The sequence below is a fragment of the Malus sylvestris genome, chromosome 16, assembly GCF_916048215.2.
Source record: "Malus sylvestris chromosome 16, drMalSylv7.2, whole genome shotgun sequence".
NCBI classification, from domain to species: Eukaryota; Viridiplantae; Streptophyta; class Magnoliopsida; order Rosales; family Rosaceae; genus Malus; species Malus sylvestris.
Window position 1 is genome coordinate 16369874 of NC_062275.1, and position 25539 is coordinate 16395412.

Here is a 25539-nt window from a genome sequence, read left to right on the forward strand (position 1 = left end):
TTTTTTTTGTCAATTTACAAAAAACACGATCTGATACATATAAGTATTTAGTATTATAATACAAATAATATAATTTTTTTTAAGTATCCAATCAATTGTGCTTCAACATTTTATATATCTTATCTCCTTAATTCATTGAATCTTTTTAAGTATCCTATTTTCTACGTACGAAAAATCTCTCCTCAAGCTTTTTATCCATTGAATCTTTTGTCTGCTTGTTCGTTATACAACGAATTTACACTCAATTTATTGATATTTTATTCTAAAATATAAACCCTGTAAAGTAGTAATAATATGCGATGGAGAAGGAATCTTCCCTCCCATCGCCTAACATCACGAGTACAATCATATTCATATTTGGATTGTTGCACTTTACTATGTGACGCACTTATTGTCACTTATTATTATTATTATTAGTATTACAGTTTAGTAGTATTTTATTTCATTTGCAAGCGAAATGTTTTAGGTTATAAGTAAATTAAGTTTGTAAATTAAATTTATAAACTAAACGATGTATCATCGCATGATAATTAATACTTAAATAATACCCGTATTGTAATTTGTAAACCGTAGAAAATGAATGTGCGACTGATGACTGCCTGATGAGGATGAGGATGAGGATGAGGACGCGCATGCGGTCATTGTTTGTTCACATGCATGACTACATAACCCGGCATATGCCTCTCACTTTATCTGACTCCTCCTCACCATCCAATCCCATTCCTGTTCCTCTATATTCCCATCCCCATGTGTTGCGCTCAGTGGGCCTGCCCCACCCCTACCTTTTTCTCCCTTGATCCAACTTCGGTTTCCGAGAAAGCACAATCCCATCATCCAAACACCCCCTTATCCTACGTCAGCATCCCCCGACCCCGACTTTACCAACTCCCTTATCCTGCGCACCCTCCCCCTCCCGCTCACTCTAGCGCCTTATCCCGCCCGCCAGCGCATTCTAGCCACCTTTATGAGACGCCTCTACACGTGTCGATCCCTTCCTCCACCCACGTCAGCTCAATGTCTTCTTCTTTCTCCTGTCCACCGGCTCCCTTAGCTTTCGCTTAAGCTCACAGCTCAAGCTTTTACTTTTGCTTTTTCTCTCTCTCTACCCTCCGAATTCTAGGGTTTCTCCTTTCTCTCTCTACCATATCGTCTTTCCCTTTGGCCGCTGTGCTGCACCGTACGACGATCATGGGGTCGATCCCCGATCCCGGCGAGTTGACTGAGTTGACTCCGCCGAGCTTCGACGAGTTCCAGCGGCAGACCTCTCTCATGACCAGCTGCACTCTCCTCTGGAAGGAGCTCTCCGACCACTTCTCGTCCCTCGAGCAGAACCTCCTGAAGAAATCTGAGGCCATCAAGCTCAAAATCCAGACTCTGGAGCAAGACACCAAGGCGTCGCTCGACGAGCTCGAGCAGCGCGAGGTCACGATCAGGGACAGCTTCGAGATCGCGCTCGGGAAGGTCGAGAAGAGCAAGGAGGTGGCGCTCAAGGTGTTGAAGAGAGGCCGCAGCGACGATGAGTACGGGGAGGTGGACGACGGCGAGGGATTGCTGATGAATCTCAAGTCGTTGTGCTTGAAGATGGATTCTGGAGGGTTCTGGAGGTTCGTGACGGCGAGGAAGAAGGAATTGGAGGGTCTGAGGTCGCAGATGCCTGTGGCTTTGGGCGATTGTGTCGATCCGGCGAAGTTCGTGCTGGAGGCGATATCGGATGTGTTTCCTGTGGACAAGAGACTGGAGAGGAGCGATAGGGGAAACGATTTGGGCTGGGCCTGCGTTCTGTTGCTGGAGTCGCTGATTCCGGTGGTGGTGGACCCGAAGATCGGGAGAAAGAGGCTTCTGGTGACGCGGAGCGTGAAGCAACGCGCCACGGAGATGGCCGAGACTTGGAAGGCCAGCTTGGAGGAGAGAGGCGGCATAGAGAACGTGAAGACTCCTGATGTGCACACGTTCCTGCAGCATTTGGTGACTTTCGGGATTGTGAAGGAGGAGGATGTTGATTTGTATAGAAAGCTTGTGGTTAGCTCAGCCTGGCGCAAGCAGATGCCAAAGCTCGCCGTTTCGCTTGGCCTCGCCAAGCAAATGCCTGGTGCGTTCCCTAATGCTAACTTGTTTCTTTTCTTTGATTGTGTATTTGCTACGTTTTCTATGCAGTTCTTTTGCCATTGCTTGGTGTTGCTTATGGTTTATTGAAAATGTGTCAAGACTTTATAATCTCTCTCTATATATAGGATGAGGAAGTGGTGATTTTTCTATGTGGTTAGTAAATTTTGAGTGAGACAAATGCGATTTATAAGGTCATTTTATATCTCGACAGCCGGCGTCTATGTCGAAATTACCACTCTTTCCAATATTTGTAGAATTTTTAACTAGATTCTTGTTATCAACATTAGTCTTCAGGTGTTCCCAGTGCAATGTTTACCTTATACATGAGATTTGACTGTGGTTTATTTTTTTATATTATATTTTTCTATAAGAAACAAAACCCCCACATGACTGATGTTGGATCTGCCTATATTCCAAATAATTTTTAATTCGAAACTCTGACCTATCTTTAAAATCAGAACATGTGGACGGTACAAACTGTAGATAACGGGTGTTGTATATGTACATGTTTTATGAACAATCGAGGGCTAAATCATCTAGTTAACTTTGAATCGTTAATATTCTTTTTTCCAATGATTTTAACAATATGATGGCATATTCATTGACCTTGTAGTAGTTTCGTAAAGATATTTTTCTGTTCCATCTTGCTATCTGTGTTACTTGGGAATGTTTTGATATGGTTCGTTATGTGTACAATAAGAGTGCAGCATTCTCCAATTTTTAACGTTTGGGGTTGTTACTATGTGCAGATATGATTGAAGAATTGATCAGCAGGGGACAACAGCTTGATGCGGTGCATTTCACCTATGAAGTTGGACTTGTGCACAAGTTTCCTCCTGTTCCTCTACTGAAAGCTTTTCTGAAAGATGCTAAGAAGGCTGCAGCCTCTATTTTGGAAGATCCCAATAATGCTGGGCGAGCTGCGGTATTATTTTAATCACTCCTATTCTTGTCTTGATCTCTTATGTCGTGACTCTGAGTCCTGAATATGCATCCCAAAGTGATGTCCGGTTCTTTCGTGTTTTTGGTTTTCTCTTCACTTTCTCTCTGCATGGAGAGTTTTTGTGCGTGTGTGTGTGTGTGTCACCTTCTGTTTTCCAGAACTCCCGTGTCATTTCCTTCAAAGTTCCTTTTTTCCCACTCCCCCCTTCTCAAATGATTGGGAGGAGAGAAAGAGAGAAGAAAGAAAAGGAATGTCAGAGGAACTTATACCTTTTTGTTTGTGTATAAAGTAGGAGCGGGAACTCCCCCGCCCTCACAAAAACACTCTCTCCTATAATGGAGAGAATGACAGCCATCTAAAAGATATGCAGGATGTTAACATCTTACGCTTTACTAATTACGTGTGAACAAAAAGTCAAATGTATATATATCAAGCCTAGAAAAAGAGTATAATTATATGTTTTCACCATATTTCTCTCTTATATGTCAAGCCTAAAGACAAAAGAGCTGAATTATATATTTTCACTGTATTTCTTTCTTTCCACTCTCCATTTTGAACATGATCAAATTTCTTCCCCACAATTCTTACTAGTTATTTCATCAGGTTTGCTCCCATAGTGTGTATCCATGTCGGTTTTATCTTATTGTTGGAACATCTATATAGTTAGACAAGTTTTGGGACAATAAACTCTTCTGTTTGGTTGGAATATGAGTCCTTTATGCATCAATTAAGTGGTCAAGATGCAATAAGAATTTGTTTTCTCACCAATAAAGCAGGCAGTTCATATAGAAATAAATGCAAGGTATATTGAGTATTGGTGCACCCTTATCTTCAAATTGTTAATAATTTTTCTAATTAGGCATGATGGTATTTGCGATGGATGTCTACATGATAAGGCGTTGTGCAATTATAGACATCATTGTGGGCTTTCTGATTATTTTTTTGAAAAATGCCCCTAGAAGTGCATGAACTTCAGTTTGCTTCCTTCATTATTTGTAGAAACAACTAAACCTGTAAAAACCTGCACTTTCTTTGATCAGTAATCTTTTGTTATGCAGAACCTAGCTGGACGCAAAGAGCTGTCAGCGCTTCGGGCTGTCGTGAAGTGCATTGAAGATTATAACTTAGAGACAGAATTTCCTCCAGAAAACCTCAAGAAGCGCCTTGAACAGCTAGAGAAGGTGAAACCAGAGAAGAAAAGGCCAGTTGTAGTCCCAGCCAACAAGCGAACACGAGCTAACAACGGTGGTCCCATGCCTCCAGCCAAGGCCGGACGCTTGACAAATGCATATGTGTCTTCTTTCCCTACAACTCCACCTACATTTGTCATGTCTCCATCCCATGGCCAGTATCCTGCTGGGTTCTCACCGTACCATTCCCCACCCACCATGTATGGCAGCAGAAGCCCACCAACCCCTTATGCATACTCGCCCGAAGCAGCCCCTCCTCCTGCCGGATCATACCCTGGAGCTCCGATGAACTATCCCGCCTATGCGGCTTATGGCAACGGTATGGTACCAGCTTATCAGCAGGCTTACTACCGATAGACATGACAAAACTCGTTTGAAGACGGTAACCACTGATATGATGACTCCAGATCTCATCAACTTTTATAATGGCTTGTTTGTAATCACTAACCGTTTAAATGGTAGCGATGTGTGTGTTAATCATGATATATCGTCATGCTTCTTGCTTTGACATGGTGGCAAGTTGTATTTCTAATGTTGATCAAACTGTAGTAGTAGGTCATTGTGAAAATGTTGTTAGGATGACTTGAAACATCGACCCACCGTACCGCCACTGCTCTCAGTTTAGTTGTAGAAAGACTATTTACTGCTTCTCTGTGGTGGTCTCTATGGCTCTCTCTTTCTCCCTCTCTTTGGTGTTCTCTTCGATTCTCTATGGCGCTCTCTAAGCTTCATGTTTGGAGGGCCTTTATCTTTTGTGACTGCATATCGCTGCTGTTATGTAGGTTGCGAGGTTAGTGATGGGATGCGCTTGTTTCCGGTTAAAACCTGAATGAGGAGAAAGCATTTTGGTTTTGCCGATATTGCAGTTTCTCTGCCTTTAATCTGTCTTGCAAAATCGATTTCGTTCTGTTTCTTCGAAATCGTCCACGCGAGCTTTATTTGCCTATTTTCTTTTGCATTCTTATTCCTTGAATCCATTTGGTTTTATCACCCGCATTTTATGTTTCTTGATTGTGTCGTGTCTCGGAGTCTGGTAACGCCACGCCGTCGCCGTCACCGTGGGTCGGGTTTACAAAAGCTCAAGATGATAACTAAACAATTCATTGTGGTTTAGTTCAATTTAGACCGTTCAACTTTTATTTGGTCGGATTGATGGCCGTTGCTGGTAATAACGGATGCCACCTTTCCTTCTAAATGGCATTCGTCTGAAGGTATGAACATCTAATGGCGTATCCCTTCCTCCATAAGACCTGGGTCCTAGGACCGACCAGGTGACCAGTTTAGAGAGAGAGAGTGAGAGAGAGAGAGAGAGCTTCATCGCAGCTGGGTGGGACAACAATTATGAGAGAACTCTCTTGATGGTTAGCTGAAACGAGGTATAGCAGTAAATGCCTACCAAGTGTTTGATGATTTGCTCCTTAGAGAACTCTCTTGCTTAAATCAAGATACAATACCAGACCCAAGTTACTCTTTACTATGATGTTCTCAAGGAAAGGAAGCACATTTGCTTCAGCACTATCTCCGCATTTCCCTTCAAGGGCTGCTCGTTTCATCTCTCTCCGTTGTTACCCTCAGATGATTCTAAACCTCATTCAGACAGTTATGGTGTTGAGCTTGTTGATGATGATGCGTGGCAGGTTTCATCCGGGTTGGCATTGGCAGGGGCAGGAATGCAGGGGTCTGCATTGGACTCAAGTGCGTTATCGGATGAAGTGGTTGATGAGCCAATTGATAGTTGAAGAGCAGCTGTTGAAGGTGATCCGGATTTTGATGACATTGACAACATGAGAATTCGCGGCAATCTCTTCTTTAAGCTTGACCGAGATTCCAAAGAGTTTGAAGAGTACAATTTCGACTTCCATCGTAGGAAGAAGTCTTCTAAGCAAAAGGATGACCCAAAGGAAAGTCAAAGGAAGGGAAATGAGTTAAAGGATAGCAAAAGAGACAACCCAAGTTGTGAATTGCCCTCCAGAAGCAAGAAGCAAACTAGAATTGTGGACGATTTTCCACTTGATGAATTGGACACTCATGTTGGGAAGAAGAAGCTGAGAACTCCGACTTATATAATCAGCTGACAGGTCCTTTCCATGAGCCGTTTTGCCTGGACATTTTTATATCAAAGGCTTCTGTTCGTGCGTGCATCATTCACCGAGTCACCAGTAAGGTTGTCGTTGTGGCACATTCCATATCAAAGGACATGAAATTTGACCTTGGTTCGACTAGGAATGCAGCTGCTTGTGCTGGTGTGGGGGAAATTCTCGCGCAGAGGACATTAGATGATGATATCCATGATGTGATTTACACACCAAGGAAGGGGGAGAGATTGGAGGGTAAGCTTCAAATTGTGCTTCAGTCTATCATTGTGCCATGCTCTCCCCTTTCAACAACGAAAACCCTCAGCTTGGGAATTACTCTCTTTCGAGCTAGGAGAGGGGACTGCCATGCTCTCCTGTGCTGAGAATTGAGGACAAAACAAAAACATTAGCAGCACACAACACACATCATGAGTGACAAAACAAAACAGAAATCACCTGTATTCAACAACCCACAACTCAACTCAATACAAACATGTGCCAATTCCCCAGTTGCCAAAATCCAAAAAATTTCACTCATTCGCAGTTGCTAATTGCAGTGACAGCAGCTCATCTTCCGGGATTGTCCGAACGTGACAATCCCATTTCGGGTACGACACGCACAGCAATGTGTACCCGCCTTCCACCACATCATCACTCAGCATTCCTTCGCTCTGATCGACCGTCCAATGCCTTCTCCAGTACTGAGGGGCAGTTTTTGTGTGGTTTATTTTTTTTATTACGAGGCATGGGCTAATGGGTTTGTAAACTTTTATTTTTAATTTTAAACTCTATGTGTTTTTAAATTGAAATTCATTTAATAATTACTTTTAGTTTTATGCTTTTACTAAAAATTAGCAGTTTTTGATTTTCAATGAACATAAAAACAAAATGATTATCAATCAAATAGACACATAAAATGTGATTTTTGCATTTTGTTTGAATAGGGTATAATCATGTGTTTAGCTTTGTCATTTAATTTATTCAATTTAATCACAAAAAAAGGTGATTGGGGATGTCATAAATTGCACGTGCAAATTTTTTGTAGGGACATAAATTGGTGTGATCGAATCTCAAGTTGTACTTTGGAGGCTTGATGCCTAATACGATACCATATTAAGTACGAATACCTAAAAGCAGGCTAGATTCAACATACAACCATAAGAAAACGATAACAGTATTTATGACGTCATATTTCTGAACCAAATATATATATATATACATACACACACACACACACACACATACATCTTGATCTTCTTCTTCACAAGGCGTGTTCATCGGCTGTGAGGTGGTGATTATCTGTCAGTCTCCTGGTGAAATTCTCAATCTTTCTCTCTTAATTAAGTGTTAATCATAGCTTTTAAACTGTTTTTCTTTCACTCATCACATCCACACTCAGCTCATCGTTCTCCAAATTAAACTCATTTTCTGGGTTTTTTTTCTTTCAAAACCAGCGACAAAACCCTCTCACCCTGATCATAATCAGATTACGAAAATCGTTAGAAAAAGTAATTGAAATTTGAAACATTTCAAGAATATACTCTTTAATCCTTTAGTTGATAACGTAGCAGTCGTTTCCTTATTTTTGCTAAATGATTGTGTTAGATTTTTCTAACTTGATTTTTTAATGAATTTTTTTTTTTTTAATTCCATGAAGATTTACAATTTATTGTAATTGTGGTTAGGAACAAATTTTAAGTACCAGGTGTGTTTTTGGTTGCAGCAATTGAAATTTGAAAATTCAAGAAAATATTCTTTAATCTTTTAGTTGATAGCTTAGCGGTCCTTTCCTTATTTTTGCAAATGATTGTGTTAAATTTTTCTGACTTATTTTTTTTATTCCAAGAAGAATTAAAATTTATTGTAATTGTGGTTAGGAATAAATTTTAAGTACCGGGTGTGTTTTTGGTTGCAGTAATCTGTAAAAGAAGCAAAATGGCAGTCGAGAAGGCTGGCATTGCCAAAGATGTTACTGAAGTAAGTTGTCGAATATCCGAGTTTTATGTGTACTAGAGTATGGTGTTTTCAATGGTTTTTTTTTTATGTTAATGATGCTGGAAACATCTGTTTCGTTGTGTATAGTTAATTGGAAAAACCCCGTTGGTGTATCTGAACCAAGTCGTGGAAGGTTGTGTTGCTCGAATCGCTGCCAAATTGGAAATGATGGAGCCCTGCTCAAGTGTAAAAGACAGGTATATAGGCTTTTTAGTTGTATGGCTTACTACTTGATCATTTTGTTGTACGCTTGCTGCTTTCGCGGCAGCTATACCTGAAAGTGTTGCGGTTTTGCTCTGATTTCTGTTATGGTTCCTAATTATTGAAAAACAATGCAGGATTGGCTATAGTATGATTGCAGATGCTGAGGCGAAGGGCCTTATCACACCTGGGCAGGTTAGTTATTTTATAGGGAAACTTGCTGGGTGAATTTGTGCATGAAACAGAGGACGCAACCACCTTCCCCGTGTACTATTCTTGGTTTCTCCACTAGCAGGTGTTTATGTCAATTTCTAATGATGAAAAAGATGCAACTACGCTTTTCTCATGGGATGTCTTAGCTGAAAACATGAGTGGACTGTGTGTGATGAGAGAGATTTTTTTGCATTAGAAATATTAAGCAAAAATTGCAAACATTTAATAATAGTCTACATTTCGTAAAACTACTAAAAATTTTGGTTTCGGCAATTTTCTGAGCTTCCCATGCGATGCTGGTATAATGATAGAAAGATGATATGGGATTTTTATTTGATGGAAACTATGATCTGACTGATTTTCATTGAATCTGACTTTGGTTGGATGGTGTTTTCTGAAGAGTGTCCTCATCGAGCCAACAAGTGGTAATACTGGGATAGGATTAGCCTTCATGGCAGCAGCTAAGCATTACAAACTTATCATTACAATGCCTGCTTCAATGAGTCTTGAAAGAAGAATCATCCTCCGGGCTTTTGGAGCTGAGTTGGTTCTCACGGATCCTGCAAAGGGCATGAAAGGGGCTGTTCAGAAGGCTGAAGAGATATTGGCAAAGACACCTAATGCCTACATTCTTCAGCAGTTTGAAAATCCGGCCAACCCTAAGGTATCTACTCCATAATCTACATCATATAAAGCTGACGCAACTTGAAGAAAAACTAAAGGTATATTGTGCTCGGAAAAAGTGATTCGATTTTTTTATTGCAGATACATTATGAAACCACTGGACCAGAGATATGGGAAGGTTCAGGAGGGAAAGTAGATGCTTTTGTTTCTGGGATAGGTACAGGTGGAACTATAACAGGTGCAGGGAAGTTTCTAAAGGAGAAGAATCCTGACATAAAGGTTAGCTCGCATCTTTAAAGTTTAATCTACAAGGTTCTTAAGTATATTTGTTTATGAGCTTCTTTTGAAGAAGACCTGAACAATAGTCTGTACTTTCTTCATATTCTGATGCTCTTTTACTTTGTCTTATTGTGTTCCTTTTTATTTCTTAATGTTAGCTGTATGGTGTGGAGCCGGTCGAAAGTCCTGTCCTAACTGGAGGAAAGCCTGGTGAGTTATACTGCATTGCTGCTCTGAGATTATTTGTATGCCTTGCATAATCCAGTGCCTGCAATCTATTTACTGGCCTTTTCACTTGTTTAGAGAAAATTTTGTTCGTAATTTCATTTAAGATTTTCGGCCTAGCAAATGTAATTGGATTTCTGATGGAGATAGGGCTGTAATAAACAGTTAGAGTACTGATCTCAGATGTGACTGGTAGCATAGAGAGGAGTTTCGTTGTGGGATACTCAGTAACTACTTCGGTGGAATGAGTCTTTTGCTTCTGTTACTGACAGAATGTTTTAAGACTCTTATTTTCTGTAGCTTCTGGTTTTCAACTTTCAGTTGGCTTCTGATTTATTAACTAGAAAATTTGTTGGAGTGAAAATTGTTCCTAAATCCTAATTCTACCATACATGGCGTACATAATATAGGTTTCCCTCAATCTTTTACATAAAGCACACTTATCTTATATGTTTATACATGACGGGCAATTCTAGTTTTTGCTTGCACGTTGTTGATGCTAATTATTACGCTCCTTCTAATGTAAAGGTCCACACAAGATCCAAGGAATAGGAGCTGGTTTTATCCCCGGTGTTTTGGAAGTCAATATCATCGATGAAGTCATTCAAGTAAGGCTCAAAGGTTTTTTTTTTTCTTAATTGATATAAATCGTTGTATTGTTATTTGTGATACAATCAGTTTTGGAAATGGCACTTGAGCCGGATTTATTCACTTGGTAGTGTTTTGATGGACGAATGTATGAATGGCCAACAATTTCTGTGAGCTGGTATAAGCACGGCCATTGATTATTCATTTGGAATGCCTTTAACTCTCTGCAAAGAACATAAGAAAAACAGCTTGTTAGTTTGTTTCTAACAGCTATTACTGCTTCCCGTTTATAAATCTGTGATGCATTGCAGATATCAAGTGATGAAGCAATTGAAACTGCAAAGCTTCTCGCACATAAAGAGGGTTTGCTTGTAAGTTCTTAACCTAAAAAAAAATCAGTCGTTAGTTAATCTTTGTTTTCGAGCCATCACATTTGAATATCTGCCATAACTATGATCAATCACCGCATTACAGCTTTTGAATTGAATTACAAGCGTCTGATTATCTGTTCCAGGTGGGAATATCATCTGGAGCTGCTGCAGCCGCTGCAATAAAAATTGCAAAGAGACCAGAAAATGCTGGAAAGCTCATTGTTGTAAGTTGGATCACTCCCTTTCAGTTACACTGACCTTGTATTAGCATTTTGTCCAACTCCTAATACACGTCTATGCATTGCAGGTGATATTTCCAAGCTTTGGGGAGAGGTATCTCTCCTCTGTGTTGTTTGAGTCGGTGAGACGGGAAGCTGAAAGCATGACTTTCGAGCCCTGAGCTGATTCCTCGATTTCTGGCTGCTTCAAGTGCGGCCAGTGGTTCCGAATTGTCTCGCTTCTTGAGTTAAAACTAGGATAATCTGGCTGTGTTTTGAGCCCTGGTCTGTTCTCCGGGTTTTGGCACTTTTTCAGTCCATTTTCTTGTACCTTTCTCTTTGCATCTGCAACGACTAAATTAACTTCTTAGTCGTATCTTCACTTATTTGTTCCTTCACAAAATAATTCTAAAGGTCTCCTCAGCCTTCAATAAAATTAATTTCCTAGTAACAAAGGATATAAGAAATTTAAATAGATTTTTTTTTTATTGCATTGTGTACATTTCTCCAGGAATTTATTTAGTAAAGTGATTTCTGCACATGCTTAATTTTGCCCCTTAATAATTATTCGGTCGTGTTATTCAATCTAATGGCTAAGAGAGTGTAGAGGTGATAAAAGCATGTATGACGTGGTGTTTAGTTGGCTTGGCAATTCTCCCGCGCACTTGTTTTTCACATGTGAACCGTTAAAATTTAACTAAATCTTAAATCTCAACCGTTCATATGTATAACAACAAAACTTTATCCCGACTAAGTGGAGTCGAGAGCCTGAGGAATTGCATATCATCCGTTAAGAGATTGGCTCTAGCTTGTCCTGCAGAAATGCCAGGAGATGATTTCATCCAAATCTAGCTCTTCAATTGAACAATGCATCGCATACATTGATGCATAGTAGAGAAACTCCAAACCACGAGTCTATTCTCGTCTACCTCCAAGGTCCAGTCACACCTCAGATCAAATGAAATCCTTAGACACCAAATAGAACACCCTGTTCAAGGAAGAAATAGTTTTACGCATATATTCTCAGAACAGAAAATAACATCTCTTTTAATACTGTCGAAACCGTCAGAGCCTACCTTGAAAATTCTCTCCACAGCTCTGTACAGGGGCCAAGAAATTGAAAATGTTGATGGTCAACTCCAAAATTCAACCAACGTCAACTTCAAGTTTTACTTTTAGGCCTCTTTGGTGTATCTGAACTTTCAGGCTCAGCTTTGCGCTTTATTCCTAAGAAATGTTCAACCTGAAGAAAAAAGAACAAAAGAAAAAAAAAAGATAAGAATTATTCTTTCTATGGAAATGAATGAAAAAAAAGGGAAGAGAAAAGAACGGCACAAATGAATGAACACAGATATTCTACTACAAACTATCAGCACCTGCTGCACATAAACAATACACTACGTAATATATCATCTAGAAGCATTTTATATAGATCAACATCAAGAAACCAGGGCAAAGTACTGTACGAGTTCACTCACCTTTCTGTCACCAAGCATGGGGGTCAAGCTTCCTGGGAGATCCCTCTCAACTGTTGCAAAACCACTTCTGGGATCGCTAGTTTGCCTGGAAACATGAGAACAAAGTTGGGAAAAGGGTAAATCAATTGGGAATTCGAATGTCGAATAAAGACAGAAAAGATAAAGCAGGGAAGCATATACCACAGCTCACGTTTCTTATTCAATTCTTCAAATTAAGATATTCAGGTAAGTGTTTAAAATTTCGAGAATTAATTGAGTCATTTTTTTAAGTTGTAAATCACCGTTATAACATATGAATATCTCACACATACCTACCTTACTGATTTTCTTGTTTAAAGCTGTAATAGTCAAATCCTACTGAAACTAGCAATAATTGATCCAAAACCAAAAACAAAATGAGTTGAATGAAATGATTGAAAAGCATACCCTGGTTTAACATGGCCACTGAGGACAAGATAAGGTGTCTGCAAGCGAGCTTGAGTGTCCCTCATCCTCTCTGCAGACAGTGATGGCGTATCTAAACTCTTCATCTGCTTCAACTTTAGTTCTTCCTGGTATTGCTTCATGCGCTTTTCTTGCTTCATCTTTCCAGGCCCCTTCCCATGGAACTTATGAGAAAGTATCCTAAAGTCTTCCTTGGGCGTCAACTGGTGAAAACAAGGAATGCGTTAGCAGCGCATAATAATAATAATACTACATGATCACTGATGAAGCAAAGATAAAAACATACAAAATAATGCATGCACCACAGCTTTCCAAACCCAAAACTTCTTCGTGGAATAAGCACAGGAATATTTAAATTGAATGTAGCTAATATACTATCGCTAATGAAACAAAGATCAGAACATACATATTCTTGCCTACTACTCAGCTTTTAAAGAGCAACACATCCAACCCTAAAATTGAGGCCGTGTAAAAGGCATAAGAAATTATCAATTGACTAAGGCTAATATAACTCTATGACCAGATTCACCACAATGTAACCATGTCAAACCATAAAAACAAATTAACTGTAAAAGAACTGAACAGAAGTACTTACAGTTCGGCCAAATTCATCGGTTCTCTCAATGCGAATATCCTTTTCCTGATAGACTTTAGGTGCACGAGTATCCTTTTGATGGCTGGAAGAGGATGAACGAGTATCCCTTTGTTCATCCTTTTTTTCACGTGATGTATGGGTCTCCTTTGGCTGCTCCTCATCATCATCATCTACAATACCAAAAAGTTTGCTCTTTTTCTTGTCCATGTTTCTACCACCCCAGTCAATACCTTCTTTAAGGGTTCCTCGATCTTTAAGCAGCTTCAGTACACCTGATAAGCCCTTCCCAACTGCAACTTCATGGATTGTTTCATCAGGAACTGTCTCCTCCTTATCCTCATTAGCAGGTTGTTTGTCTTCACCCATATCATTAACTTCAGTCCATCCACCAGGTTCATCCATTTTTTCTTCATGAGTTACTTCGGGTTCATCTTCTTGCATAAAAACATCTTCACTTTCAGGCTTGTGGGATTCTGAAAAGGTACAACAAAGGATAAAAGTCATTTTCTATTATAGATGAAACTGTGATGTAGCGCCAGGACATTCAAAAATTTCACAAGTTTAGAAGGTTATAATCAAAACCTCCTTGAGAATAACATTGTAAAGCTTGCAGAAGGCTCACAACTTGACACACCATTAAACAAATTTAAAGCAGAAAAACAAAGATCTAATTGGCATGTAAAAAGTCGCAACATCGTACCCCTCAACTGGACATTCATAATTAACGATCTGGAATTTGGTGGAATAGAAAGATGGCCACCAGCTAACTATAAGATGATGACCATTATGACATGATGTCTAAGATGGGAAAGGAAGGACTCCCCACCCTCAGCCAATAGAAAATCAATTACACATTACCCTAAGGTTGAAAAAGCGAAAACACAAAGATAGAATATACCTTCATCAAGCTGGAGGCCCCAGACAAACTCTTCCATCTCGGTCAAGACAACCTTGTTATCCTGTGCCTCTCCAGTTGAGGGGATTTGCTCTTCTGCAGTCTGACTGCTGGCAGTGGTGGTGGCAAGGAGAGCAACTGCTTGTGGACCAGATACAGCATTTTCCTCCTCCTTTTTAAGAGCCAATTTCCTTGCTTTCTCTAAGGATTTATACAGATCATCGTCATCATCTACGAAGACGGGAGTTTCATCTTCCTCTCGTTTAACTGAAAGAGTTTGTTCCAGTCGCAATGATTTAGATGCCTCATCTGCTCTAGCATAAGCCAACTGGTATGCCCTATTTCTCCTTTCAGCTTCCAATCTTTCTTGCTCCTCTTTATTGGCACGCCTCCTTGCATCATTCCTAGAACCAAGGTCTTCAACACCCAACCCTGCAGATACTGCTTCTGCTTCAAGGGCTTCTAAGTCTAGCTTCTCCCTCTTCCGCAAGGATTTTTTTTTCTTAGGTTTTTTAAACTGAAGCATTTCATCTTGAGTATTGATCTTCCCAGACATGTTGAGATCTTCAACGCAGTTCTTTGTGGGAACACCCTGTATCCTCTTATGTAGCTAGCAGAAAGAAAAAAAGCCACTGTTATTCTTTTCATTTTCATTTTTGTTTCTTTGCCTTTATCTAAAAGCAGTAAGATCACACCATAAACTTCAAAGGATCATAGCTCAAAAGATAGGGAACAAACCAAAAAGCAGAAAGCAACACCTATGAGAACACCAATTCAATTTACTGCACCAAATGCCCTGAAATCCTATTCTCTTTTTTTATTACCCCTCACAAAATTATGATGAGAAAGAAAATAGTACCTCTTCAATTTTCTTTTCTGCTTCGCCGGTAAAGTGTCCTCTTTCATCTAAAGTTAACCCCTGAAAATATACATAAATTCACATATCACAACCATGTTCCATGCTCAATGTTTCAAACTAATGTACATGAACAAGGGAAAACACTGGGTCTAAACTAAAAAGTAGGGGAGACAATGATATAGTCACCTCATCTGGGATTGGATCATCATATTGCGGAAGCATTTTCTTCTCAGCAGCAGGGTCGTCATTAAACCTGATACACCATAACACATACATATAGTTAATACCAACCAGTGTGGGCAATGAGATATGTGGAAAAATTCCAGATTATACTAGGTGGCTAGAGTAGACAATGTCACCCAACAATTAAGTTGCTTTTGGCAAATCAAATTTTTTATTACACTTTATAATTATGGTTAACATACTTATCAACATAAACCCCCGTTTTCTTCTTTGCTGCCTTGTAAGCCTCGTCTCGCTGCTTCTGCTCTCCAATTTCCACATTCTCAAGCATATCAATGTCTGTTACATTGAAACAAAAACCTATATTAAACAATATAAAATTAAAACATCCATGCCTACAAGAGGCAGTGGGCCCTGAGGAAAACAAAGTAACTCAAAATTTCTTTACCTTCATTAATGCCACCATCGGCCAGAATATTCTGATCTTTGAGTGTTAAAACAACTGCCCCGCCTTCCATTACTTTGTCAAGGCCATGAAGAACTTTAACACCAGCTAGATCATCTGTAAACAGGTATTCAGAGTAAGGTGATATCAATCAACCAAGAAACACAGAAAAAGCATCATAGATTGTAACTAAGTCATTCAGACATTATTGACAGGTCAACTGAAAAAGTGAACCAAACTCTAAAAAGTACTATTGTTACAGATATAGAAACCATGTATCAAGAGCAGGTGCTATTGTCAGAATACTGAATCAACCCTCTAGAGGCATACAGACACAAGTCCTCAAGGTCGGTGTATTTTTTATTTCGTGCTCAGGTGTCAAACAAATTCTGTAATTCTACAAGTTCTACATAAAATATACATTCTACCTTAACCATAGCCCCACATATTATATGTGCTCAAATATAAAATGAAAAAACAACTAAATTCAAATTCTTGCTGATGTCCCAAAGACCCTTACCTTCTATTACGAATATTAAAAAAATATCTCAAGTGAGAAGGAATCTTACGAGTGGGATCCTGGGCTGTCTCCTCATCTTCACTTTCTCCTTGACCAATATTGTCCTGAGAATAATCAAAATTATATGAATGGTAATTATAAAATCAACAAGCGTAAACACAATACAACAGGAACACTATCAAACTGACCCGTTCCTCGAAAATCTTAGAAAGCTGTATAGCTTTCCGCTTTTCTGCATTCCTTTTCTCCTCAATCTTACGACTCCTACTAACCCATGCTAAAACCTCAGGAACATCTTCTGTTTTCTTCTTTAATCCCTCTTCCTTTGTCCTGAGAATGAAGCAAACCCAATATAACTCATTTGAAGCCGATGCAAAGAAATATACACATGTTACATGGCAATGTCCTTAAAATAAGTGTTTAAATACATCTATGTATAGAAATCGATATAATTATATTGCCACCATCTGCAAGAATGTTACAATCTTTGATTGTTCAAATTAGATTAAAGTAGAACCCATGTAGTTGAAAAATTCAGAAAGAACAGACCCACTCTCCCATAACATCCATCATTCGGCTACATTCAAAATAAAAGGCAGCAAGTCCAAAAAAAAAAGAATGCAAAAAAAAAAAGGAACCATCATAAGTTGTAACCAAAATTGTGTCAAGCACAAATAACTCCTAAGCAAACTGAACAACCATATTTATAACTGAAGTTGTGACAAGAACAAAGTGACTCCTCAGAAAAATGCAGGCAATATCAAGATATAACTAGAATACCTACCAAAATCACAAGATACAATATACCAAGCAAAGTTGTCAATAAGTAATTGATAGTTGGTTCAAACTTCAAATAGAACACTGCTAACATACTACATTCACATTTCTCTTCAAGTGATGTCATTTACTTTGACACAATAAACCAAATGGATGACAATGATTGTTTTCATCCTTTAGGAGATGTTAATTCTATTTTTTTTTTTAATAAACAGCCAGTATGCTTTTGCATATTTCATTCTGCTTATTATTAACTTCGAAGCACATAGCCCAAGAATATTATGCATATTGTATGTCACAGACAAGTTCAGGTTGCCCATAAGATCACTTTATATGCTTGAATACTCCAAAATCCAACTTCTTCGGTTCCCAACAAAGAGCAACGAGATGCAATAATGCTTAATGCAAAATGGGAGATGGAGCGGAAATAATTCAAACAGTGAAAAAGGTTGACAACATAAATAAAATATGGCATAAAGAGAACATAAATGAAGACGTACTTACTTCAAGATGCGTTCCTCAAGCTCCGATGCTGATAGATGTGTTCTGCTTGATAAGCTGTCAGTATGCTGTTCGTCCTCAGCATTATCGGAAACCTTCCTTTGCTTAAGAATGTCTTTATCCCTGTTGTCATCACCATTTAGCTTCGCTTTGTCATCTCTTTCAAGGCTTCTCCTGCTTCCTCTGTCTCTTGATTTATCCTTATCTTGATCCAACTCCCTCTCTTTTTCCCTATACTTGTCTTTCGCCCTCTCCCTATCGGTATCTTTATAGCTTTCCCTTCCTTTCTCTCGATCTTTATGTTTTTCTCTCCCTTTTTCTCTTTCCTTCTCTTTTGCCTTGTCCCTTTCCTTTTCCCTTTCCCTGTCCTTATCCCTATTCCCCCTCTCTTTCTCTCGTCCTCGATCACTATCCTTCTCTACCTCTCTCTCCTTCTCCCGTTCTTTTTCCTTCCCTCTATCCTTTCTATCTTTCCCCCTATCATGCTCTTTTTCTCTATGACTCTCTTGATCATAATCTTTCTCCTTCACCTTATTATCTCTACTCTTATCCTTATACCGGTCATCTCTATCATCCTTCCTCCTTTCCTTGCTAGATACTCGATCCTTTTCCAACTCTTTAGATTCTTTCTCTCTTTCCTTTACAACATCACTCCTTGATCGTTCTCGGTCTCTACTTCTATCATCCTTCTCTTCCCCTCGGCTACTCTTCTTCCTATCCTTGCTCCGGTGCCTGCTTGACTTATCATTCCCATTCTCCTCTAAATCATCATATATCCCTTCATCCCGGTGCTCTCTGGTCGGAGAGTCATCTCGATTGTACTCCACTTCCATAACCACGAAACTCCACCCCTGAAATTACAGAAAATCAAAGAAATCAAACCACATAAACAAGCCAAGTAACTTTGAATACCAAAATCAGCCGTCTTTGGTAAACTGATAATATAACGATGAAAAAGCATCGAACTTCGTCAACTTTACTTAAATTTTCGGGAAAAAAAAAACGAAATACGATATTCACATGAACATATGAAGATTCAAAAACCCTAAACAGCCAAAAACAAAATTAACTTATCGAATTTAACGAAAAAAATCAATGCTTCGAAAGAAACCGATACCTTAGAGCAGTTCCAGCGTGGAACCCTCCCAGGCAATACACTATCCTATCCAGCGAACAGTAACTGTAATAAACAGTAATCCTCTTTTGCATCTTCAGACTTCAATTGCCTGGCAATAGATAATAAAATTTAGTATTTTTTTATTTATAAAATAATATAAAATAATTTTATTTGTAATTTCAGATAAGATTTTTAATCGTTCTTGTTACTCCACGTGTCATTATCTGAAAAATTATAAAATAATACAAAATAATTTTATTTGTAATTTCGGATAAGATTTTAAATCGTTCTCGTTGCGCCACATGTCATAATCCGAAAAAGACAATTATTGGTGATGGATTTCTGATAAAATTTTTAATCATTCTCGTTGCACCACGTGTCATTATCCGAAAATACAATTATTGGTGATGGATTTCCGATAAGATTATTAACCAATCACGTCGCACCACGTGTCATAATATGTTTACAATCTTTGAGGATAGATTTCCATCATATTTTTAACGAATGAGGGCATGCCACGTGACATTATCTACAACCTAATCCTTTCTGAATCCTCTATATAATCCACCATCCATCCTCACAAATCTCACACCAATTTTCTCAAGATCTCTATCATTATTCATAGTTTATGCTTCATTCGTCACCAAATTCTCTATCATTATTCATAGTTTCTGCTTCTTTTTTACAATGTCTTCTTCTTCAAAGATGATCTGGGAAATCGATCAACAAGATGAAGAATTGTTTAACCAATAAGAAGGAATGTTCAATCTCTAGGTGGCCCAAACTGAGAGGGAAGATGATGAGAAGCGTAGAAGGAGAGATGACGAAGCAAGAATGGGCAGAGCCTCACATTCCCGTTGAATCATCCAAGCTATGGGTCAAATCTGCAGGCCTAACCGTTCCAGAAACCTTGATAAAAGCAAGCAACGACAAGGTACGGAAATCTTGGATGATTATTTTGTTCATAATAATGCATTCCCTGATACATACTTTAGACGTCGTTTTAGAATGGAACGACATTTGTTCAACAAAATCATGATTGCTGTTTGCAACCATGATTCTTACTTTGTTCAAAAAAATGATGCTTTTGGTGCTATGGGTCTCCTTCCTCAACAAAAAATTATTGCTGCCTTGCGAATACTTGCATATGGAGCATCTGCAGACCAAGTGGATGAGATAACGAGGATGAGGAAATAAACCATTCTTGAGTCCCTGATGAGGTTTTGTAGAGCAATCAAATCTATCTACACCGCAAAGTACATCCGGAAACCTACTAAAATGGACTTGCAAAGGCTTCTGAAGAATGACGAGATGCAAGGTTTTCCTGGGATGATTGGAAGCATCGATTGTATGCACTGGACTTGGAAAAACTGTCCAAGTGTATGGCAAGGCGCTTATGAGGACAGAAAAGGATAAAAAAAATATCATTTTAAAGGCGGTGACATCTTTTGATACATGGATTTGGCATGCCTTTTTCGGGGTTCCGGGAGCTCAAAATGACCTCAACTTCATTGCCCAATCCAGTATTCAACGATGTCCTGCAAGGAAAGGCACCAAAAGTCACGTACTGGGTCAACGGACGTAAGTACGATGGGCCATACTACCTAGCAGATGGCATTTACCCGAGGTGGTCAACATTTGTCAAAACAATGACACGTCCGCGAAGTGCAAAGGAAAAACACTTTGTAAGCTGTCAAGAGGGGTGCAGGAAGGATGTGGAGCGTTGTTTTGGTATCCTCCAAGCTCGTTGGGCGATCGTCAGGGGTGCTGCTAGATTGTTTGATGTAGAGTCGTTTCGATCCATCATGATAACGTGCATCATTCTTCACAACATAATTATGGAGGATGAGTACAATTATGATGCCGTTGATGAATATGAGCCAGACACGATGAACAATTCAAGAACACATATATATTGTGCTCATGACGCTATCGAAGAACCCGTGCAACATGAGCCATTAGAAAGGGATGGACGTTATAATGAATTGGTCATTCAACGATATACTGCACTTCAAAGGCCATATAAGCATAATGCTCGGCAAAATGACTTGATAGAGCAGCAGTGGGCATTGAAACAAGCTGAAGATAATTAAGTTCATCTAGTGTGTTTGTTTTTATTTGGTGTGTTTATTTAATTTTATTTGGTGTGTTTTTTTTAGTTCATTTTTAATTATTTGCTGAGTTTTTAATTATTTGGTATGTTTATGTAATTTTATTTGGTGTGTTTTTGTCATTTGAATCAATATTCTCTTATAGTATAAATAACTTACCAAATTAAATAAATTTACTCTCTCTATAAATAAAATATTAAATTCAATAAATTGGAAACAACATAAAGTACACTATTCAATAAATAATATATTACAACCCAAAAGGATTGGAAAATTATGGGCTCTGATTAGAAAAAGTACTTTATTCATCATCACTTAACCAATTTGTGGTGCTAGGATGATCTGCTCTTGTCGTGCTAGGACCATCTCTTCTTACTCTCGCTTCTCTTGCACGCCTCATTCACACCACATCCCCTTTCTCCGACTTCTAAAAATATTTAGAATTTGGAAACTTCCCTTCTAAAGGCGTGTTCATAATGTCACGATCTTGTTGAGTCATTCTTTCTTCTCTAACCTGTTCCCTTTCACGCCTAAGTAGCCCTCTTTCCCTCTCATTAGCTTGAAATTCTCTCTCAACAGCTGCAGCTTTTGCCTCATCTCTAGTCTTATCAACCTTAAACTTCGCCATTTGCCTCGCCAAAGTCAATTCACCTTGGCAAGCAAGTTCTTCCATGTACTTTGCATAATCATTCTTGGAAGCACTCCCTTTTCTTTTTGAAGCCTTCTTACCTTGAGACCTAATTGGATAACGGGTCGATCCTGACGCTTGTTCAGGGAGGGGCGTTTCGGGCACTTCTTCTGCATCATCTTCATGAACATGCAAGCCATGATTGGGTGTAGAGTGTTGAGGGGTGCTGTTCATGAAAACTTCTGGACCGATATGCACAACTCTGAATTTAGGACAATCTTTTACAATATTCCAACATTCCCATCAGTTGAATGATTTATTTTTGCTTTTGGTTTTGGCACCATACCAAGCTTGTGCTTGAAGTTGCTACACAATGCGGGAGAAGAAATAATTATAATGAAAGTAGGTAAAAAATAAATAATACAAACAAATAATTATAACATGAAAGTAGGTAACAAATAAATAATACAAACAAATAATTATAATGAAAGTAGGTAACAAATAAATAATACAAAAAAATAATTATAAATGAAAGTAGGTAATAAATAAATAGTACAAACAAATAAATAATTTACTGTTACCTGATCTGCGTAATTTTCCCCACTTCGAATATTAGTACTAGCTTGTGCCAAGACATCTTTCCACGTACTAAACGATTGGCTAAGTAATTTCCAACGACTGGACATCGATTCTTTGGTTATTTTCCCACCCAATTTCTCAAGATAATTGGTATGAATAAGACTCCACATTTCTCGCAACTGCATCTCATTACCCGTAAACGAACTATGAGTAACTTCAACCCAGCTAGTACACAATGCAACATCTTCAAGAAGCGACCAATTCGTACTTGCATCAATAGTCATTTTGTTGAAAAAAATGGATTGAAACTTTGAGAGAAAGATAGGACTTTGATTGAAAGTAGTTGAGAAAATATGAAATTGTGGTGTAAGGTAGATGATAATGAAAATGTATTTATAGAAAAGTAAAAACAATTTTTTTTTTTAAATTTTCAGATTTTTTTTTTGGATTTTTTACAATTTTTTAAATTTTTTTATTGAACTAATTAATCTCTACCGTTAGATTTAAAAAAAAAATTGAATTCCAACACTCCAGATTGTGCCACGTGTCACAACGGTAACATTTCTTAATTTTAAAACTATTTTTCTTTTATTTATTTATTTATAAAGCATAATAATATCAACCATTGATCTTAGATCCAACGGTTGATATTAAATAAGATTTTTTTATTTTTATTACCGTTGCAAATCGGACAGTCTAATTTAAAGAGCCATTGAGATTGAACGGACCGTGGGAAGCCACATGGCTTCCCAATGGTAACATTGGCAGACTGCGACGCGGGCCCAAAGTCTGAAAAGTTGTTGGCTGACGCGCCCCCACGAGCGAGTGAGGCCCACATGCTTGACAGAAAAAAAAAAAAATATTGGGCCGACACCAGGATGACGTCAGCCCTGGCGTCATATCCACTCAGGCTCTCGGGTTGGCAATTCCTCACAGGCTTGGTGCTTGGGCCTGCACTGTCCCTCTGGCTCCCAACGCTGGAGTGTGTCACTCGGGCTCTCAGGCCCTGTTTGGTCCACTGTCCCCCGAGCAAACTCCCACGGTGGAGTTGCTCTTATGAGTGGTATTGGGGTTTGTTTGGTGGCAAGTATCGGTCGAGCTTCAGTCGCAATCCCAAATATCTCTAAGCTCCGTTTTGTGAACTTCAACTTGAATTTGTTTGATTTGGTGAATCGTTCAGAAATTTTAACAACAATTGAGTTGCGAAATCCGGATTTGGATGGCGTCAACGAGATTTTAGCGCTTGAATTTCTTGAATTTCAAAGCTATTTGGGAGCATGACAGTTGAGTGAGAATAACGGTGAAAATGGAGGTCAGAGGTGTGGCGGATTTGGGTGGGTTCGAAAGTGGGGAAGTGCAACGAGTTGAATGAAGGAAGCATTCCCCTTTTAAACCGAGCCTTTTCTCTTCCTTTTTTTTTATTTTCGAGGAAAAAACTTGTTAAATTTTAATCAGACACGTCAAAATTTTTGTCAATTAAATTCAATCAATTCAACGGTAAAAGTGTGGATAATGTCACTCTTTTTAAAGGTCATTCTAATGATGTCAACTAACAGCTTTTCTGTTCCAATTTTTCTCGTTTAAAATTTTAGTTTCATATTATTAAAATATGAATTTAGACATTTTTTTAATTAATTTTTTTTTAAATTATGTAGACAATCCTAATTTAATTTTATGAACGTTTTGACCTAAAAATATTTGAATTCCAATAAATATTGAAAAACCACTAAATCGACACATAATACTCATGAAACACTATGGAAGAATATGAAACACATGATAGAAACAATAATTAATAAGCTATAAATTTAATACAAACAATAATTAATAAGTCATAAACTTAATACAAACGATAATTAATAAACTGTGTAAATTTAATACAAACGACAGTTAATAAGTCATAAACTTAATACTAACGATAATTAACTAACTACATAAATTTAATACAAACGACAATTAATAAACTACATAAACTTAATACAAATGATAATTAGTAAACTACATAAACTTAATAATGATATCCACCACCTTGACTTGGTGGTGGACTTGGGATATAAGCCTTAAGATGAATCATCATCTTGAAAGATACTCCTTGTAGCATGCCTTCGCAAAATTTCCTTTTACTTATCATGTAAGAACTTTTTCCTCTCTGGAGTGTATATGTTGAGGTCATTCATTATCAAATCACATTTGAACCCTTCTTGCTCCATTTCCCTTTCCTGCATAAAGACCAAGCGCATTCGGACCGCTGCTTCCTCCCAAAAGATGGAGAGATGGAGAGATGTATGAACTTATGGAGATTTTTCTGAACCTCAATCGAAAATCTGGAACGTATACTTTCATTACGCAACTCATCTGACATAAAAAAATTTCGTCTTCATTGTAACTGTTTGTATTTTAGAGAGGAAGTTGTCTCTCTTATGCATGGTTGGATTTGCACTGCCATCAGGAGCAATGTTGTTGAACTTGATCTCCGTTTTTATGTTTTTGAACTTTATAACGTCGGGAAGTTAAGTTCACAATGCCTCAAAGCGTTTTCACTAGCAAAACACGGTGGTTCTGAAGGTGGACTCAAATTGTATTACCCATGATTCCCCTGCATCAGTTTGTTTCCCAAGTCTCAAGTGCCTCTATGTTATAGCTCATAATTCTGCAGGTATTGCCTTACTCAGAAAGCTTGTCTCTAACTGCCCCGTCCTTGAAGATTTGGAACTAAAGGGATATTTCCCAAAAGCACGGTCAGGATTTGAACATCTCTGAACATCTCTGCTCCTGAAATAACTCAGAGGCAGCGTTGGGCCATTCACTTCATTAGTAAAGAGAGTTTTCCAGTGCTGAATACTTGTCTCTTGTAGCTTCTGATGGTTGTGATGATTGCAATTTTCTTGCATTTAATAATTTGAACAAGTTATATCCTGATGACTTGTTTGAATGCAAATTTTCAATAAGCGTGTTCTGCAGAGCACTTAATCTACAACATATTCGTCTCGACCTTATTCTTGGGAGATTGGAACAAAGAAGTGGGCAGTTCAATCCACCGGCTTTCGTGCATGTTTGTTTGTCTTCGCACCTCAATGCCATCGTCTTGGAGGGATTCAAGGGACTTCCATATGTGATGGAACTGGCAAAGTATATCTTGGCAGGAGATGCACATGATACTTTCCATGTTCAAAATTGGTTTAAAAATGACTTGTTATATGGAATTTTGTTAGGTTTCAGGAATGACGAGTTCAAAAATATCATCATCAATGGAGGTTTCATTTAGTTTTGTGAGTATTTTCAATGGATATAATGTGGGCAAAGGTTATGCTAGTTGTATGCATATGAGTTTTTACATGTTAATTGTTTATGCAGCAACACTTGACTAATTATAGTTTGA

At 38.5% G+C, this 25539-nt stretch overlaps 3 protein-coding genes and 1 pseudogene across 4 annotated transcripts; 3 read left to right on the top strand and 1 right to left on the bottom strand.

The window, feature by feature from the left end:
• Positions 1–716: 716 nt before the first annotated feature.
• Positions 717–4889, top strand: LOC126608559 (FRIGIDA-like protein 4a). The gene is made up of 3 exons (XM_050276506.1): positions 717–2089; positions 2856–3031; positions 4108–4889. Exons 1-3 carry the CDS (start codon positions 1189–1191, stop codon positions 4594–4596), a joined length of 1566 nt encoding a protein of 521 aa, XP_050132463.1. The 5' UTR covers positions 717–1188; the 3' UTR covers positions 4597–4889.
• A 153-nt stretch (positions 4890–5042) lies between these two features.
• LOC126608560 (uncharacterized) lies at positions 5043–7165 on the top strand (annotated as a pseudogene).
• Positions 7166–7454: 289 nt separating this feature from the next.
• On the top strand, positions 7455–11514 carry LOC126608561 (cysteine synthase-like). Its single transcript, XM_050276507.1, has 11 exons — positions 7455–7627; positions 8230–8291; positions 8397–8506; positions 8648–8705; positions 9124–9387; positions 9489–9626; positions 9785–9836; positions 10380–10459; positions 10751–10810; positions 10954–11034; positions 11118–11514. Exons 2-11 carry the CDS (start codon positions 8250–8252, stop codon positions 11208–11210), a joined length of 978 nt encoding a protein of 325 aa, XP_050132464.1. The 5' UTR covers positions 7455–7627; positions 8230–8249; the 3' UTR covers positions 11211–11514.
• A 179-nt stretch (positions 11515–11693) lies between these two features.
• LOC126608557 (SART-1 family protein DOT2-like) lies at positions 11694–18927 on the bottom strand. 2 transcript variants are annotated; one of them, XM_050276503.1, is made up of 14 exons: positions 18843–18927; positions 17729–18576; positions 16636–16777; positions 16497–16551; positions 15931–16044; positions 15725–15821; positions 15486–15552; positions 15300–15359; positions 14444–15050; positions 13546–14018; positions 12933–13153; positions 12507–12591; positions 12105–12271; positions 11694–12016 (listed from the first exon to the last, which is right to left on the bottom strand). In XM_050276503.1, exons 2-13 carry the CDS (start codon positions 18556–18558, stop codon positions 12191–12193), a joined length of 2832 nt encoding a protein of 943 aa, XP_050132460.1. In that variant the 5' UTR covers positions 18559–18576; positions 18843–18927; the 3' UTR covers positions 11694–12016; positions 12105–12190. The 2 variants fall into 2 exon arrangements, with proteins under 2 accessions (XP_050132460.1, XP_050132461.1); XM_050276504.1 differs by lacking the exons at positions 11694–12016; positions 12105–12271; positions 12507–12591; positions 18843–18927 and adding an exon at positions 13357–13402 and having other exon boundaries at positions 13029–13153; positions 17729–18739.
• Positions 18928–25539: the final 6612 nt, after the last annotated feature.

What these genes read in the sequence shown, in the direction of transcription:
- LOC126608559 (XM_050276506.1), top strand. Translation starts at nt 1,189, where the DNA reads ATGGGGTCGATCCCCGATCCCGGCGAGTTGACTGAGTTGACTCCGCCG. An exon ending in CCTCGCCAAGCAAATGCCTG is followed by an intron (nt 2,090 to 2,855) that starts GTGCGTTCCCTA and finishes TACTATGTGCAG; the next exon opens with ATATGATTGAAGAATTGATC. An exon ending in ATAATGCTGGGCGAGCTGCG is followed by an intron (nt 3,032 to 4,107) that starts GTATTATTTTAA and finishes TTTGTTATGCAG; the next exon opens with AACCTAGCTGGACGCAAAGA.
- LOC126608561 (XM_050276507.1), top strand. Translation starts at nt 8,250, where the DNA reads ATGGCAGTCGAGAAGGCTGGCATTGCCAAAGATGTTACTGAA. An exon ending in GCCTTATCACACCTGGGCAG is followed by an intron (nt 8,706 to 9,123) that starts GTTAGTTATTTT and finishes TGTTTTCTGAAG; the next exon opens with AGTGTCCTCATCGAGCCAAC. An exon ending in ATGCTGGAAAGCTCATTGTT is followed by an intron (nt 11,035 to 11,117) that starts GTAAGTTGGATC and finishes TATGCATTGCAG; the next exon opens with GTGATATTTCCAAGCTTTGG.
- LOC126608557 (XM_050276503.1), bottom strand. Translation starts at nt 18,558, where the DNA reads ATGGAAGTGGAGTACAATCGAGATGACTCTCCGACCAGAGAGCACCGG. An exon ending in GACAGCCCAGGATCCCACTC is followed by an intron (nt 16,045 to 16,496) that starts GTAAGATTCCTT and finishes ACCTGTTTACAG; the next exon opens with ATGATCTAGCTGGTGTTAAA. An exon ending in GGGCCTCCAGCTTGATGAAG is followed by an intron (nt 14,019 to 14,443) that starts GTATATTCTATC and finishes GTACCTTTTCAG; the next exon opens with AATCCCACAAGCCTGAAAGT.